Source organism: Sorghum bicolor, chromosome 5 (genome assembly GCF_000003195.3).
Source record: "Sorghum bicolor cultivar BTx623 chromosome 5, Sorghum_bicolor_NCBIv3, whole genome shotgun sequence".
Classification (NCBI taxonomy): domain Eukaryota; kingdom Viridiplantae; phylum Streptophyta; class Magnoliopsida; order Poales; family Poaceae; genus Sorghum; species Sorghum bicolor.
The window spans coordinates 6,728,684-6,747,029 of NC_012874.2; the positions used below are offsets into that span (position 1 = coordinate 6,728,684).

General features: G+C 38.6%; 1 protein-coding gene across 2 annotated transcripts; it reads left to right on the forward strand.

Moving 5' to 3' along the window:
• Positions 704–15,002, forward strand: LOC8079734 (DEAD-box ATP-dependent RNA helicase FANCM). Of its 2 annotated transcripts, none has more exons than XM_021461473.1 (22): positions 704–855; positions 932–1,529; positions 2,677–2,820; positions 2,930–3,012; positions 4,986–5,103; positions 5,438–5,529; positions 5,961–6,015; positions 6,101–6,222; positions 6,291–6,404; positions 6,519–6,712; positions 7,743–7,873; positions 9,559–9,634; positions 10,001–10,077; positions 10,805–10,857; positions 10,931–11,096; positions 11,198–11,319; positions 11,393–11,710; positions 11,817–11,880; positions 12,123–13,226; positions 13,352–13,406; positions 13,572–13,727; positions 14,041–15,002. In XM_021461473.1, the coding sequence occupies exons 1-22, from the start codon at positions 808–810 to the stop codon at positions 14,567–14,569; spliced, it is 4,419 nt and encodes a 1,472-aa protein (XP_021317148.1). In that variant the 5' UTR covers positions 704–807; the 3' UTR covers positions 14,570–15,002. The 2 variants fall into 2 exon arrangements, with proteins under 2 accessions (XP_021317148.1, XP_021317149.1); XM_021461474.1 differs by having other exon boundaries at positions 9,571–9,634; positions 14,041–14,942.

Consider the following 18,346-nt stretch of genomic DNA (forward strand, 5'->3'; position numbering starts at 1 on the left):
ATCCAGGTCCAAACCCGCCCAGGATGCTGAGTAGTGCACTAGCGTGGCTTCTACTTTTAATTGGTATTTTAAAAGTAGAGAGACCTACATGGCACCTCTTATCACCTTGAAGGACTTTCCGTAAATTTTCCTCTAATTTAGACCATGGCCAAGGAAAAAGACTTGGTGAGATTCCATAAAAAAACACGGTGGTTGCAGGGGATTCCAAGCACCCAAGATGACCAAAGAATTGAGGCCATGCCTGCTGGCCTTCCCTTCAACCCAGGAATTTGCATCAGACCACTAATCATCGAAGGATTTCTTTGCAGTTTATCTTTATTTTGTACTTCTTAGATTTCTAGTGAGGATGAATCTTGGCTCATGTTGAGTGTTGTTTGTAAGGGTTTTACACCAATTTCTAATTTATTCTTCGTCTTAATACAATGATATATGTCTCTCATATTTATTTAAAAAATTTAAGTTTTGGAACATTTATTTATTATATAAATAAAAAAATTTTAGTTTTTTTTGGAATATAATTTTTTTTCTGAGCAACATTTTTGAATATAAATAAATACACAGAGTACGTGCAATTCATAGCAGAGCCCGATAGCCCGCTAGAAATTGGGCCGGGCCTCCAAAACTGGGTCGGGCTGATCACCAAACCCGTGGCCCAATGGCCCATGCTGGCAGCAGGCTCGTCGTCTTCTCCGTTCCGCCCTCTCCACTCTCCAAACCTTTCAGTCTCCCCGCCCAAATTGCCCGCGCCCTCCCCCCATTCCCGCATTCCCCGACCTTCGTCGAGCTTCTCCAACGCCCCGGCGGTGGATGTCTGCGCCACCGCGGCTCGCCGTCGACGACTTCTACGATGACGACGTAAGTGCTCCCCCTCCCCCCTCCCCAATCTCCCGCCTCTCGTCCTCGCGCCCCGCTCACGTAACCCTAACCGCAGGGCTTCGACTGGGAGGCCGCCGTGCAGGAGATCGACCGAGCCTGCGCCCTCGCGTCGGCCTCCGCCCCCGCCCCCGCCCCGGCGCCGGTGCATCATCCGCTGCCGCCGCGCGCCCCCGAGCCATCGGCGGCGGGCGGCGTCGGCGCGGCGCGGCAGTCGACGCTCGACCGCTTCGTCGACTCATTCACTAAGAGGCGGCTGGAGAAAGAGAGGCCCGCTCCAGCGCCCGCGCAGGCGCCGCCGTGGGGCGTGGGGGTGGACCCAGGTGGCGGTGGCGGCCGCGTGGAGCGGCCAGGTGTCCGCGCGGGCGAGGGCAGCTCGCGACAGGCGGGCGAGAAGGCTGTGGAGGACCGATTCGTCGAATCCTTCACCAGGAGGCAGCGGGAGAAGGAGAGGGCTGCGGCGGAGGTGGCACCGGCACCGGCACCGGCTGGTGGTCGGGGGCGCCCTGCAGCTCGTGCTGGCAAGGGATGCTCGGGTCGGGGTCGGGGCAAGCGTGCTGGCAAGGGATGCTCCCGTCGGCCCAATGTGGAGGTTGATTATGGTCCCTGCGCCATCGCCCTGGACCACGAGGCTGTGAAGACATGGATCTATCCAAGTGAGGGGGTTTGAGTTTCTGCTGCATTTTGCCAATAGTTGTTCTTTGTTCTGGTTTTCATGCCGGGATTCAGCTTATGTGAATGCTGGGACTTGAATATTAGTTAACAATGACAGCCATCTTGCTTATTACATTCCCAGCAGTTCTTGCTGGTACTTAGTGTACCAGATACTTGGGGATGCGGAACACGACTCTAAACTTTGTTTTGTCAAGCATGCGAGCAGCCATATTAGATAGATGCCAGCAACAGGAAATCAAGCAAAAAAAAAAAACTAAAACATGAGCATAAGTAGTTTAGTTTACTGGAGCAGCACTGTACCCTTAGAAGCATGCACCTCTATTAGTTGAAGCGGATAGAGATAGACTAGAAGCTTGTCCACCCGTGGCAGCATGTTTTTTGTTGTATCAAACAAATTTCATTTTTGGGAATGTTATTGGTGTAACAATAACAACTTAGGTTGGTTATTTGGAATCTCTTCGCCTAATTATCCTGTCTTTAGAATGCAGTTTTTACTAGGCCTTCACATGAGTTCCCCAAACCACTGTCATGGTTTCCGCTTTTTGTTGTAGATTAAGTATTGAGTGCATTGTAGTTGTCGACTTGTCGTATTCTTGAGTACAACTGGATTACATGTTTGTTGCTCACATGGTTGATTTTATTGCTCTGCCCATTGCAGCTGCTAACAACTGTTAAATAGCACTATTTAGTATAGTGGTATTAGTATAACATGGGATGGATATATGCATTCTACGAAATGATATCTTGACTGTGAATTGTTGATGTGCAGTACTTCTATTTTTTTTCCCAGTTTCTTTATCTATTTGAGGAAAATCCTTGATTTTGTAGCAGGTAGCTGCCTAAACACCATAGGGAAACCCCCAAATTTCAACATGGATGCACAAAGTTTCATTCCTCAGCGGCAAATAACTAGATGACATTAAGCAATTTGGAAAATAGACAATGAAAAATTCCTGTCAAAGTTTCCATTTTCTTCTGGTTAATGGTTATTATTGTTCAGTCCTTGTAGAACCATGTTTGCTCCTTAAATATTTATAAGGGTACTAGATAGTTATCTTGTTATATGTAATGCAAGCAGCATATCTAGCTTTTATAATTTATTCTGGCTATTATTTTTATCTGTTGCAGCTAATGTAGAAGTCCGAGAGTACCAGAGGTATATGGTTGAAAAGGCTCTGTTTACCAATACGTTAATAGCTTTGCCAACTGGACTTGGCAAAACTTTTATTGCTGCGGTAGTGATGTACAACTACTTTCGATGGTTTCCTGAAGGTAATGTTTTGCATCGCATTGTAACCGTTTACCTCTCCGATGATGTATTTTATGAACTCGTGGGAAATTGCATGCTGAAACTTTGTTCTTATTTACAATGGAAATTTAGGGAAAATAATATTTACTTGCCCTTCACGTCCTCTTGTTACCCAGCAAATTGAGGCATGTCACAATACAGTGGGAATACCACAGGTACTACAATCAATCTGCTGTTGGTGATTTTCTTATTTTATTTAGGGAGAAGTCTATTTTCGGCCATCCAATTATTGTCCGAGTTTGTTTTTGGCCATGCGACTCTAAAACTAGAAATCCTTGACCACCAAACTATCAATATCAGACAAATTTGGCCATCTAGTTGGTTTAAAAGGTAGTTTTTGCATTTTCTGAAAATAACAAAGGCTAGTTTTTTTTTGTTTTTTTTTAAAAAAAATTGATAACCAAGTTATTTTAAATCAGAAAAATATGAATTCAGTACCAATTTTTTTCTAAAAATATAATGCGTCTATTCGTGCTAGATTTAGAGTTATTTGGAAATTTTTTTTGCCATTCCTAGTGCTTTATTGCTTGTAGTGTTGCCTGTTATTAAACTTAGAGATCGGAGAAGAGAATCCATACTCAAACCAAATATATTGGTTAAATTGACCAAATTACTTTTGGAGGCTAGTGATGCTATACTAGTTGCAATAGCTAAATATGATATATCTAGTGGAGCTGGCATCTGCAAGGTTGGTGCCATCTTCCATATCTTTTGTTTACTTATAGTCTATTATGGATCCTTAAGGTCAATCTCGGGTACATAGTGCAAAATGATGATTTAATAAGTAACAGACATGACTACGAGCAATAAAACAATGGTAATGGAAAAAATAAAACAAATAACTTCCAATAGGGCACCAACAAATGGATTATATTTTTAGAAATATTTTGGGTACTGGTTTCATATTTTGTTGATATCGATTGAATTAGTTATGATTTTTTTTAAAAAAAAGTAACCAATTTTTTGGAAAAAGTCTACATAACCCCCCAAACTATTAAGGGTGGACTACTTCACCCCCGAACTATAAAACCGGATATTTTATCCCCTGAACTTTCAAAACCGGTCAAATAACCCCCTAGAGTGGTTTTGGATGGTGGTTTTGTCTTTTTCTTTTTTATTTATTTTCGCTAAATCTTTGAAAAATCATAATAAATTATAGAAAAATCATAAAATGAAAATTTCAATTTTGTTGGACTTCTGATGAGTAGATCTACACAGCGAATATATAATATGGTATACTTTAGTATAAAGTTTTTGTTGTAGCTTTAAATCTATGTTTTTCTGTAATTAAATCGAATAATTGATATATGCAGTTCCTATAATCCAATTGTGGTGAAATTTTTATGGTGATCTCATTATTGCATGCTTGAACTATGGTAAAAGTTTCGTACCTAGTGGATCACACATAGCTTAGTTATCAATTTATTTAGCTTTATTCTTGTTAAATCTATGCTTTATCTATAACTAAGTTATACGTGATCCAATGAGTATGAAATTTTTACCATAGTTCAAGCATATAATAATGAGCCCACCATAAAAATTTTACCACAATTGGACCACAGGAACTGCATATATGAATTATTCAAACTAATTACAGTAAAACATAGATTTAAAGTTACAGCAAAAACTTTGTACTAAAGTATACCATATTATATATTCACTGTGTAGATCAACTCATCAAGAGTCCGACAAAATTAAAATTTTCATTTCATGATTTTTTTATGATTTTTCAAAGATTCAGCAAAAATAAATAAAAAAGAAAAAGACAAAACCACCCTCCAAAACCACTCGAGGGGGTTATTTGACCGGTTTTGAAAGTTCAGGGGGTAAAATATCCGGTTTAATAGTTCGGGGGTTAAGTAGTCCACCCTAGATAGTTTGGGGGGTTATGTAGACTTCTTCCAATTTTTTTTTGTTTTCAGAAAATACAAACCACCCTTGAAACAAGTTAGGTGGCCAAATTTGTCTGGTCTTGATAGTTCGGTGTAAAAAAAAATTCTAGTTTTAGAGTTCCATGGCCAACAACAAACTTGAGCAATAGTCTGGTATCTATAAATCTCATTTTTGCTTTGTTCTGCACATTTTTCTGTGCTGCACGCTGGAAACTGACATAATTATGTATTTTCAGGAGTGGATAATAGATATGATAGGAGATCGATGCCCTTCCACCACTCGATCAGTTCACTGGAAGTCAAAAAGAGTGTTCTTTGTCACTCCACAAGTTCTTCATAATGATATACAATCTGGTGATTATTTCTGACCGTTTCTGGCAATCTTTATTACTAGTGCCAGTCAATTAAACTTGACCCTCAGACAACAAAAACAAGAAGAACAAGCTGTTTCCATTGTCTGGAGGTAGTGATATGCTTGGGTTGTTTATTGCTAATCCATCTTGCTATCAGTTGAAGGTCCATTTACCATTTTTTAGAATGATAACTAAACACGGACTTACTTCCAAATCAGCATTTAAGAACTACTCTATTAGTTGATTTTTTGTTTTATGTTCATACTTTTGTTATATGCTTAAAGTTTACTTTTATTTTTTTCTCCATTTTTTCATTATGAACTTTGGTTTAACAGGTATATGCATGGTACAGCAGATTGTTTGCTTAGTGATAGATGAGGCTCATCGAGCATCAGGAAATTATGCTTACTGCATGGTTATTCGAGAGGTATGTTTCACTGTCATGTACTATACTCATTTGTTTTATCTGCACGTGAAATCCTGTTTTGTTGTCATCATTTTTCTCCATTGTGAGCTCTTTTGGTTCATTATAATCTCTGTTTAGTCAATAAGTGGTGTTTTGGACATTGACATGGTTTCCAAACACAACTTTGACTAGTACCTTTTGTCACAAAATGTTATTAAACATAGCAAAAGTATAATTATATAAATATATTTTGTGACAATTTACTCAGATCATTTGAATAATCGAATATCTAAACTTCGCACATAAAAAAGTAATCTGTAACTGAAGTTCATGATTGTTGACTTAAGACAACCCCATAACGTCACTTATTGCTGACTAGAGGGAACATGAGTCAACTAGTTTTTTGAATGCTGTGCAACTTGGCTTGATCAGTCTTTATTTTCTGTTTGCAGTTGCTAGCAGCTCGTGTGCCTTTAAGGATTTTAGCTCTAACTGCTACACCAGGATGTAAGTTTCAACATTAAAATAGACTTACTTGACCAACAATGAAGGCACCATCTAAGTTTGCAATCTTATCCTACTTGTGGTTCAGCCAAGCATTCGAAAATCCAAAGTGTTTTAGACAATTTAAGCATTTCGGAGCTGATTTATTGTGATGAAGAGGATTCTAGAGTGAACCAATATGTTAACACACGCAAAGTTGAAGTTGTGCAGGTATGTGTGAACTTTTGTTGACAATACACTGTTCCTCTGTGATGTAAAATTCGCTCGTTCCAGTGTAGGTCCCTTCTGGCACTGATGCTACTCAAGTCGCTGATATGCTTCTGGATATTGTGCGCCCACATATTAATCGATTGCGTGATGCTGGTGTGATTGACCATCGGGATTATGCAAATGTATGTTTATCATACCTTTAAAATCACAATCATTATGTTTACATGCATTTGATTATAAGAATATTTATCCACTTGTACCTTGATGATCGTTAGTTGCTCACATGATTTCACCAGTGGACCCAATATGAACTGCTGCACTTTAAGGATAAATTCAAGGAAGCACCCCCACCAAACATTCATGAAATTGAGAGAGGGGAAATTGAAAGGTCTTTTGTAATTCTTGGCCCACTTTGCCACACAAGGAGGTTGCTTTTGAGCCATGGAACCCAATTTGCACATGTGTATCTTGACAAGAAGTTGAAGGGAGGGTATTGTCTTCACACTTTTGCTACATAAATGTACTTTTTAATTTTTATTTGCAGTGATGCATACTAGGCTCATTAATACTCTCTTGGTTCCAAATTATAAGTTGCTTTGACTTTTTTGGTACATAATTTGCTATGTACCTAGATGCATAGCAAAATGGATGTACCAAAAAAGTCAAAGCGACTTATAATTTGGAACGGAGGGAGTATGAGGCATGTGAGGACTGAGGACTATTCTCTTTGGTAAAGCTGTATGGAAATTCTTGACAGACCTGTTTTCTTGATGCAGCAGTAGTTACTAGTCCGTATTGTTGACAGCCATAGTGTGATCTTCATGTAGAATGGTTCAGTGCAACTTAATCACATTTGAGCTGTCTTCAAGGTTATAAATTTAACCAAATAGCAACGTTTACTTGTGATACCTGTAGCTGAGTTGCCATACGTTGTTTGCTCTTTTTACTTATTTAGGTAATGTTTGATGTTTTCTTGGATTTAGAAGTCTTAGGAAATTTAAATAAAATTTTGAGAAAAAGGTCAACTTCAAGAAAATTACACAGTTAAGGCAAGTAATTTGGGAAGAGAAACAGAGGGCACTATTTCCTTGCTGGGAAATTGTACATAATGTGTCTTATTGATATAAATTTATAATAAACATCTTAGTGATTTTTTTTTGACGACGTACATCTTAGTGGTTAAATAATTTCTGCCTATCCTCTTCAACTTCATAGAATTTTGTTTTTAACTAACTGGATTATAAGTTTTATGAACATCAAGCTAAATTTTCTGCATGGTTGCACGATATTGGTACTTTGTCAGTTGTAGTTACCACTCAGGAAACTTGACCATTCCAGAACTTAATAAATTAATACCCAAATATGATTAGTATTAAACTTGTGCCCTCATCATATGAGTATACTGATAGAATTATCATTGTGATGATTACGGAGTTGATACTTATTCTTGCTTTTGTGCGTTAGTTTGCAAGCAATCTTTTATCTATGTTCATCTTTAGAGCTGTTCTTGTTTATTGAAGGTTTTTGAATTTGATGCGCAAGAATGACCTCTTTTGGCGATTAAAACAAAAGATGAAGCTTTCCTCATCTCAAGGTACGGGTATGACTCCAAAAGTAGAGGAATTGAAAAGGCTGATGCTTGAGCACTTCAGTAAGTAACCTTCTTTCTTAATGTTGTACTCCATCCATTTTAAAATTAAAGTTGTTTTAACTTTGTCCTAAGTTAAACTTGTCTAACTCTGACCAAATTTATGGAAAAAATGTATTAACATCTACAATATTGAATAAATACACTCATATGTTTCATGGTGTATCTACTATCTAATGAAATCAAACTTGTTTAACTCTGACCAAATTTATAGAAAAAATGTATTAACATCTACAAATTGAATAAATACACTCATATGTTTGATGGTGTATCTAATGAATCTAGTTTGATGTTGTAGATGTTTGTGCATTTTTCTATGAACTTGTTAAAGCTAGAGAAGTTTGACTTAGGACAAAGATAAAATGACTTACAATTTTGAACGGAGGGAGTGCATGTTTATCCTATGAACTAAATGGTGCATCAGTAGATTTATAAATTATAATGAATAGGAAACATATTTCTGAGGACAACTAATCATCGCAAAATCTTTAACCTTGTGCTTAAAGCTTGTTTCTATTGACTTGAGTATCATGTGTGTGTCAGTGACTCAGTGTGTGTGGCATTTGGCAATGGTGCTCCTGTTTTTTGTATGTTGTAAGCAATGTTTCAAAAGGACTTAGGCAGGCAGTCAGGCCTTTTCCCCCTCTCAGATACACAAGAGAGCTGCACATGATTGCATTAAAGAGAAGAGTATAAGACTACCTGTACACAAACACAACTTATATTACGTTAGTACTTGGTGTAGACATTTCTACTTTTTTCCAGTCAGCTAATTGAATCCCTTTGGTCTTGCTCTGTGTTATGATCGAGGTGGATATTTTGAGATAGATAACTAGGCCTTATGCTTTGCCAAGAGCTTTGGGATAACTAGGCCTTATGCTTTGCCAAGAGCTTGAGAGATTGAGGGAGACTAGAATTGTTTCTTCATAATTCATTGCTTGCTTTCCATTGTGCCCCATGGGCTGAATATAAAAGGTACATAGGACTAACACCTCTTGTGCCTAGACAATATGGTACTATTCCTATAGACAAATAACTAAGAGAGACACTAATTAACACTAATGGGCTTAAGGCCTAACTAGGACACTTGCGTCCTACGGCGCCCCTCTTTATGCCCATGACACTCTGCCTAGGTGTAGACATTTGTACCTTTTTCCAGTCAGCTAGAATAATGCCGTGTTAAAAAGAGGAAATTTGACATCATCATGCATCCATGAGTTCCATGACCATATTTCATCTTCCCCTTCTCCGCTTTGTCCCATTTCCATACATAGATCAATGCCCTAAAGGCCCAAACCAGTCTAGATGGGAAAGTGCCTAGACAAGTCACTTAGGTGCTAAGTGAGCCAGTGCCTAGGACCGCCTTTCGAAATAGAGGTTGTAATGATGGTATACTGTTCTGTAGCAAAGTAGTGTTATGTCGGATTTGACTGTTCAGTTTGCAATTTATCAGAACACATGATGCTAGTAATAGTAGTATTCTGGTAAATATGGAATCATTTCATCTGTTTTGAGTGACCGCTCACCCCATTGATTTATTCATGTCCCCTATGAAGGACTTATGTTTTAATTCATGCCTCCATGGAGTTCCAAGTGCTGCTTAACATCAACTAGACTGATCCACATATGATAGCTTATTATGTTTACACGTTTTTTGTTCTTGAACATATCATGTTTACACGCTACAGTGAATGGCATAGGTACTGATTCCAATTCGACGAGCTCGAAGATTATTATATTTTCCCATTACCGAGAAAGCGTCAAGTAAGAATTAAAGCTTGCAACTTGGTCTTTGTTCCTTCTACTAAATAGCTCTTTCATACATTTCTATTCCTGTTCTGGCACTTATCTGCTGAACTCTGAACTATTTGATGATTGGGAAAAATATGTTTTGTATTTTGACAAGTTTGGCCATAGGCCATAGCTGTCCTTGAATCACTCTTTTGCCTTGAGAAATTCCTGTAATCTATAAATTAAGTATGCACAGTTGTTTTGTTAAATTTTATTCACATTCCTTATATAACATACAAAGTTATTGTTGTATGTTTGCTTTAAAAACACTTTAATTGTCCTCTGTTCGTCAGTTTATCATAAAGATTGATTTTTTTTGGTTATTGCTTTGCAATGCAGTGAAATATATTGCTCACTACAGAATATTGATGATAAACTTATCAAACCTGTTAAATTCATTGGTCAAAGCTCAGCAGGTATGGAGGATCTTGTTTCATATAAATTCTGATTCTGCAGAAGTAGGTCATGCAGATATATTTTTGTAGCTCTATTAGCTACGGAGTATTGTTTTAGTTCCTCTGGTTATAATACCATGTTGTTCTGTCGACACAGTCTCCAAAATGTAACTTCGACAATGGTCTTTCTCTTTCTATACATATGTAAAAGCCTATATAGAATCATAATATCATGGATGTACCTTTCAGAATGAATCTACACATGAAATTATAATGTTTGGAATAAAAAATACTTTAAAAGCTATCAGTAGTTAAATTTTGAAGAGCTCGATTCCATGTATGTCCAAAATGACATGTATTTGTGATTGAACATTAAAGTTAGTATTACATTACAAAGATTATTTTGGATATACTAGGAAAAAACATGTGGCATGAGTGCGGGATTGTGTTCAGTTGAACCCATGATTTTTGAGGTGTTGTGGTGTCCTATGGTGCTGGGGATACACCTGGTACCCTATTGGCGATATGGTGTAACTAAAACTTGTGGCATCCTGCGGCATCTGGGGTACGCCTAGGCGACGATTGAAACACAATGGTTGAACCTAGTAAATACCCCCTTATCCCCTTTGTCTAGGTACTTCTACAGCAGAAATTTATACAAGATGTGGGGCATTTAAAAATGCAGTAGATGAATCATGAATCCAGATAGTTGTTTCACATTACTAATTCAAGCTTTGGTCTTTGACAGGTAATAACCAACTGAAGGGGCAAAGCCAAAAAACTCAGCAAGCTATTTTGCAGGTATCGGACAATAACTCCTGTCAGTTCTTGATTTGCAGTATTTATGGCATCTCATCATCTAGTTCATTTACAGAAATTTCGATCTGGGGTATATAATGTTTTGGTGGCAACATCCATCGGCGAGGAAGGACTAGATATTATTGAGGTTGACCTCGTGATCTGTTTCGATGCCAATGTCTCACCATTAAGGATGATTCAACGGATGGGAAGAACCGGGAGAAAGAATGAAGGGCGAGTTGATATCCTTTTTTGATGATGAGCACAGCAAGTTCTCAATCTCAAAAGTTACATTGCAAACCAAGTTTCCTTCTTAGGCATTTGCTACCTTAACTGCTCATACTGGTTTTGGCTTATGAAGGTCAAGAGTTGCAGGGGTACAGAAAGAAACAAGGAGATTGTCGAACCATGAGGAAGCTATTGCATAACAGTGAGAGATTTGAATACCATGCTAGTCCTAGGATGGTAATTTTGTATAATCTATTTTTTCGTAAAATTGTTTCTTCTGAAACACTAATTTAACTATTCACATTAACAGGTTCCACATGTCTATAAACCAGAAGTTAAGTATGTTAAGTTGACAATAGACAAGTATATTCCTCACTTAAAGAAAAAGAGGGTTGCTGCAAAAGAAGCATCGCCAAGTCCATGGAAGATGTCAGAGGCAGACGGTCAAATGATTGCTAGGTACTTTGGTGTGTGCAAAGAAGAAGTTTGGAGGCCGTCCCTTGTTGCATTTCCTAGATTTCAGCTTTATCCAAGTGTCGTTCACAAAGTTCCACATTCATTTCGGACAACAGATATGCTAACTGATGCTATGCAGCAACTTCAAGATCCATCTCTTTTCAGGACAAAGGTAGATTCATTGATGATCTGTGTGAACTTTTTTGTTGTTTATTCCGTATAGTTTAAAATGAAAAAAAAATCATACTTGATACTATTGTTTCTGAACTCTTATTCAGTGTGAAATCCCTTTGCAAGAACCTGCTAATGTTGCTGCTGTGGAGGAGGGTCTGGAACTTGAAGGTACCAATACCAGTCATATTCTTCCCTTGTATATTTGTTTAGTTTATGTTGCTGATATCTTAGCGCTATAAGCTTCTAATAGTAATAGTATTTTCACTGAATTTATGTAAAATCATCTCTTGGCTTATGGCAACTCATTTGTTCAATGGATATGATTTCTGTTCGCAATTTCACAACTACAAGCCTAGAGTTTCAAATCTACTTCTGTTTAATTGGTGAATGACATTCTTAACCATGTTTAGGTCTCTCTGCTATTAATGGAAGTGAGGAAATGCCTCAGGAATGTGACGGTTCAGAAACCTCACCAAGAGTAGTGTGGAATGAAAATGTTTCTGTCCCAGGTTCTCCAGTTAAGAAGTATCCTATTCACACTTTCTTCAGTGGTGATTATGTAACTGTGGATAGAAGAGGCAGCGTTTCGATTACTTTTGTACCTGTCCTGCCTCAAAAATTTGCATTCAGTAAGGACATAAAGAATGCAGTTTGGAATAACAAAGACCAGAACAAAGCCGAACCTTACATATCAGCAGCAAGCGTCAGTAGGACAACAGTTGAATTTGTTCACCCTGTTGCCAATACAGACAAACATATGTTTGTGGATAATGTATCAACTGTAGCCATGCATTCCCCTGAGTACTCTGGACACTGTGACAATGTTGATGACAATCATGTGTTTACAACTGTACCACCTAAAACACTGACAAGCCCAAGGGAGAAAATGGACACACCCTGCAATGTTAAACTGCCGGAGTCCACCTATTCATATCAGGAAGATATGGAGCTTAGTCCAAGGCTAACAGCATATATGGAAGAAGGAATTGTTCCTGAGTCTCCAGTGGTTGAAGTTAGCGACCTACATCTAGAGATGGACGAAGCTGCAGACTTTGGAGCTGTGCCAAAGCGTGGTTCTCCAAAGTCATGTGATGAGAGGGCTCACGCCAATGTAGCTGGATGTCACAAAGGACCATTGAACTTTGAGAAAAATGGTCAATTGCTTTCTGGGGCAAACGAGCCTGGTGGATCATCAAGGTTGTATGTGCTAGATCAGACTCGAGCCAAAACAGAAGAGCCAATGCATCCTTCAAATGTGAAAATGACTACTCCTACCACCAGACATAGTCCTTCTGGGAATCTGCTGTATGATAGTTTCTCAGGTGATTATCAGCTTAGATCAGGGGGGGATGCATCGGGATCAGTCCAGCAAGCACCTAAGTACAGAAGACTATGCAAATATGGTGACAAGATCAAAAGAGTCTCTTCCATGTCTTTGGATGGCTGTCATGATAGGTTTGGAGAATGTAATATTGCTAATAAAGATAGGCCAAACCAAATAAAACATGCTATGGGTGAGCTGGTTCTTGCAACCCTTATAGTCGATGTTCAATATTGTTAAAATAAATTCTCAATTTTTTTTGTGTTTGTTGGAACATAACTTTATATCTTGATGGATGTTTTGAACCTTGTATTGTAGGTGCAAAAAGGAAGACCAAGAGGCGTCTAGATGCCTATATTGACGAGGAAGTCGAGTAAGATTCCTGTCACCTTTGGAATGGAAACCACATATCAGCAAGCAAACTTCTTTTTCCCTTTTTCCCTCTCTTTTTTTTTCTTTTTTTTTTTTGCTATTGCCATAGCTTACCTATGTGTCGTCATGTTATCTTACCAGCTTTACTGTTGCATTATTGCATTAGGGTGTCTGAAGATGCAGATGTTTCAGAGGATGAGGATGATAATCAGACTGAAGATAAATACGAAGATAGCTTCATTGATGATCAGGCAATTCCAACTGAATGCACACAAACTGAACAAGGTGGTGGACACAATGGTGACATGATGGGTTTCTACAGGTATTATCAGAACATCAGGCAACTAATTTTCGGCGCAGTTTTGGAATGATATGTCCATCTAAATTGTATGTTTGCGGTTATTGTGTTCCTGCCATTCAATATGGCATCAACAAGCACAAGTACTGAAGTTTTAAAATCGGTGGTTACAGTTCAAAGTTACCATGTTGTTTTACAACTGAAAACAAATGAACTTGCACGGTTTGATTATTGTGATTAAGATACTCAGACTGTAACACATAGTTTGACATTATTTGCATGAGTTTAGTTCATATGTTCGCTATTTCTTAAAGCCAACTGTTTGATGTTTGTGCAGGCAATCATTGCTTACTCAGACCCCAGTAGTTCTACCCTCAAGATACCTTGATGTCTCTGACAATTCTGCTTCTCGGACCGGAAATGCAAGCTGTTCTTCAGAGGCCAGGCATAATTCTACCGAGACTCCAAAAGATATTCAAACGCATCATAGCATGAACCCAAGCCCATCCTACAGTGTTGTACAGGATCGCTGCGAAACAGCGATCGCCAATTGCGAATCATCAACTAAACTGGATTGCAGAAAGAGAAGGCTAAGCTTCCAGCAACCTCCGGCAATCCCTGTTATAAACCTTGAGCCGGAACCAGCACCAGAACCATGTTCACACGTTGCCATCGGAGCCACTGATGACCTATATTTTGATGATGATTTCTTTGAGAACCTTGATCTTGATGCAATTGAAGCTCAAGCAACCGAACAGTTGAGACAGAAGACTACACAGTCGACACAGAAACCAGTGGAAATTAAGATTAAGAATGCATCAGACATGAGTTTTGCACCTCCGTCATTCGATCTAGGTTTTGAATGACCTAGGTTTCTGATACCGTGGGTAAAGTTAGCATCCATTCAGGATGTCATCTAGCTGCAGTACGTGGTCATCTCAGAGCACGCTGAGAACTGCTCAAGCAATGAGCTTTTCTGCAAAAGGTTTGAACCTGCATTACATGACAATGCCACAGGATCTGGCATGTCGCTGCTGTGGTATTTATTGGCGCGCTGGAGCCGGAAGATCAGCTGGAGGCAGATTTTGTATGTACATATTGGCGCCAAGTGTATGTATCTCAGTACAGACTCGTACACCATGTATATAATCTCTATCCTGTAAATACTGTTCGATGTATAAGGGTCTGCTTGTATACAAACATTTCAAAGTTTTGATGTGTTATAAACCCAGTGGCAAAGATGACGTCAATGCCACTTTATTATGCAGGAGCAGGATTAGCCTCGTTCTCGATGCTGAACCGACTGGTTTTGCATGGATGGCTCATGGGTGCAGCATGATGGCAACGTGGAGGTTGGTTGATAGGACGAGTGGTTGCTACATGGTGCCTGGTTGCTTTCTGGAAACAGGCAATATTTTGTGTGGTCTTGTCAATTTCTGTCCATCTCAAATTAACGCCCGCGTTGTCGTACTCTGCTGCGGTAATGTGAACACAGGAGATCCTGACGACAGTGCATTAAATCTAAGCGCGTTTTAATGGCGTATTATCGAGAAAAAAACTCGCTATCTAATGTGCTCATCAAGAGATGGAGAGATAGATACAGGTGGGCAAATTTCTCCCTGGTCTTTTATACCTGCTTTGGCATTGCTAATCTTTCCACGCGGTTTTATATTATCAGTAGTACTACATATAAGTACAGTTTGGTCTGCAAGTTGTATCAGTTCCATACACATGCTTCGTTGAGGTCCTTCATGGTTTAAACAAATAGATGGCTGCTTCCAGTAGATAATTAGCCGATATCCAATGACACAAACGGATGTTTTATCAGTCATGCATGCGTAGGACTAAGATTCGACGTGACATGCAACGGAGGTAATCTATAGTATGTTTTGGTTTTGGTGTTAGTATTTCAGTCATTCAGAGTGTGAACAGAGAGATCCTGAGAGCAAGATGATACAAAATACACATGGAAATAACATATATCTTTTTGCATATATATATATATATATATATATATAGCGTGTCATGAGGAAAGTCCTTTTCAGCCTACACCAAAGAACACGTAAAGCGTTGCGAATTGCGATGGCTGCAAGGAACAGACACTGCCGGCCTTATTTTTAGTCGGGTTTGGCTTTTCTAGCTCGTTGAACAGATCAATGGCATGTGCATTGTTTGATGTGTGCTCGGTGTCAGCAAGAAAACTTTTACCCACTCTGTTATTTCCTGCTCTTGATCTACTGTTTTGGATTTGTTCGCCTCAAGCCTTACCCATTAAGGTACTCACGCTCTCTCTCCAGCTTCACTTTTGGTGCATTTTTTTTTTCATTCTTCTTAATTCTTATTAGTACGTAAAGATATTGCATCTGTGAACTAAGCGTTGATCAGCTTGTCAGATTACTTGTGGTGTAACTTATCCACCTGGTTAAGTCATGGACTTAGAGCCTATATTTGGATCCCCTCTTCTAAACTTTAGAGATCTATATAAAAGCTTTAGAGCACCTTAGCTCACTTTTGAGCTCCAAAACTCTAATGTGATGTGGGCTAAAGTTTAGAGCTAACCTTAGACCATTTGTTTGGAGCTTCAACTCTAAAGTTTGAGGAGGAAATCCAAACATATCCTTAACATGACCACGTGGGTGCTAAAAAAACACTAACTCAAGCTATGCATGCATGCCATCTATCTAGCAAACTAATATTGCAACTAAACGCATGGCAAACATGCATGGAGATGCATGTGACAAAGAGGAAGAAAAAAAAAGGAATTTAGGACATAGAGTAGTATAATTGGTAACAAATCATCTATATGAGTTTTGTGTACAATGTGCAAAAAAAAGATATAACAAAGGTAAGAAAAATTTGGGTTATTAGTTGGCTCCAAGACCATGCTTAAAATTACTAGCATGTGCAGAGCTATATGTTCGTTGATGTACAATTAATATATTCTAATTGCATTTACATCCTTATATATATTATTAAGGAAACAATCATGTAAAACCCAAATTAGATGACGACAGTGCTAGTAATAGTCACGAGTATGACATTTCATAGCTTACACTAGGCCTAGCACCATGCATAGGTTGCCAAATGTGAGGGCCACGCAGGCTAATGCCTTAGCTGCTCTACAACCTTAGAGTGTGGTCAGTATACTAATAGGGCTAGTATACTAACCAACAATAGCAAGTTAGTTAGTCTATGTGCCAAACAAGTTGAGGTAGGTTTGATAGGTAGCTAGGTAAGGTAGAAAGGCCTTCTAGAATCCAACAACAAACAAAAAGGACTGCCCTAGGCCTTGGGTTGGAGCAATGCTCCAAAGAGGACAAAACAACATACAGAAGCATCGAAAAGCATCTCAAGTTCAATTTGGTAGACTATTTGTGTTGCGTACTGTTAGGTGACCCATCAATTTTAGCCTGGAATCCAGGCCATTTGTTTTCCAGGCACATGAAAGGTACTTCTGAGTTGCTGTCCATTTTCAGCTGGGATTACTCTTCTAACTTGTAATCTACACTGCTGTCCTGTGTATGGATGAAACGGTCGTCGGCCATAAACACATGCATTCAGTGTAGAAAGGATACTGTTGGTGTGTGCCCATGCTGTTGGACTAGATTATTCAGACACTTGACATACTTCTTCCTTGTCTATATGCATGTATACGTATAATTTATACCAAATTCTTTGACTCGTTTTAAGTCAAAATTTCTAAGTTTGAGCGAATTTATAGAAAAAAAAATCAAAATTTACAATATTGAATCAGTATCATCATGATATATGTGCCATAAGTATTAATATTTTTGAATATATATTTAGTCAAAGTTGTTTCTTGAGAAGCGAGAACGACAATTAATTATTTTGGGACGTAGGGAGTATGTTCCAAACTATGTCTAAATGTATAGTAAAAAATAATGTATCTAGACAAAATATCATCTCATACTAAATTACTAGAATGGTGAGAGTATTTTGCTGCGTATATATAGGGGTACATACATGTGTAGCTATATATAGAGCCTGTTTGGTACAGCTCACAACAGCTTCATAAGTTGTGAGCTGTTTTCTTTTGCTAAACACTTGTTTCCAAAACAGCTTTATAGGTGAAGCTGTTTTTCTTCCCCTCTCACAAAAACATGAGTGGGATGAAGCTGAAAAAAATAGCTTATTGCAGCTCTCTCCCTCATTTCTTTCTCCTATCTATACAAAAACTAGTTGGCGAAGCTATTTTACCAAACATTTTTTCTAAAATAGCTTAGCTTCATTTAGAAAGTTACTCATAAAGCTATTTTATAAAAAATAGCTTTATTAGTAAAGTTGAGCTGTGTCAAACAAAGCCACAGTGATCTCGGTACGCGCAGTCAGCAGGTAATCATGCTTAGTTTTTGTTGTGGTCGTCCTTGGCAAGGACATGCGGTCCCATGCTATGCATCAGAGGTTGAAGTTGGTGAGTGTTTGCTGCGGGGTTGGATCGATCGTTTCTTTTTGGGAGCAAAAACCTAACGCTCTCACGTCAAATACGTTCACTCGTTCAAATAACAAACAGTGCAGTGGATCTACGAAACCTTAACAAATTAAAAATAAAGATAGTCCCTCTTTCCACCAACCATAAATTTGAAATAGGTACTTTGGATAGCTTGAAACCAACAATTTCACTT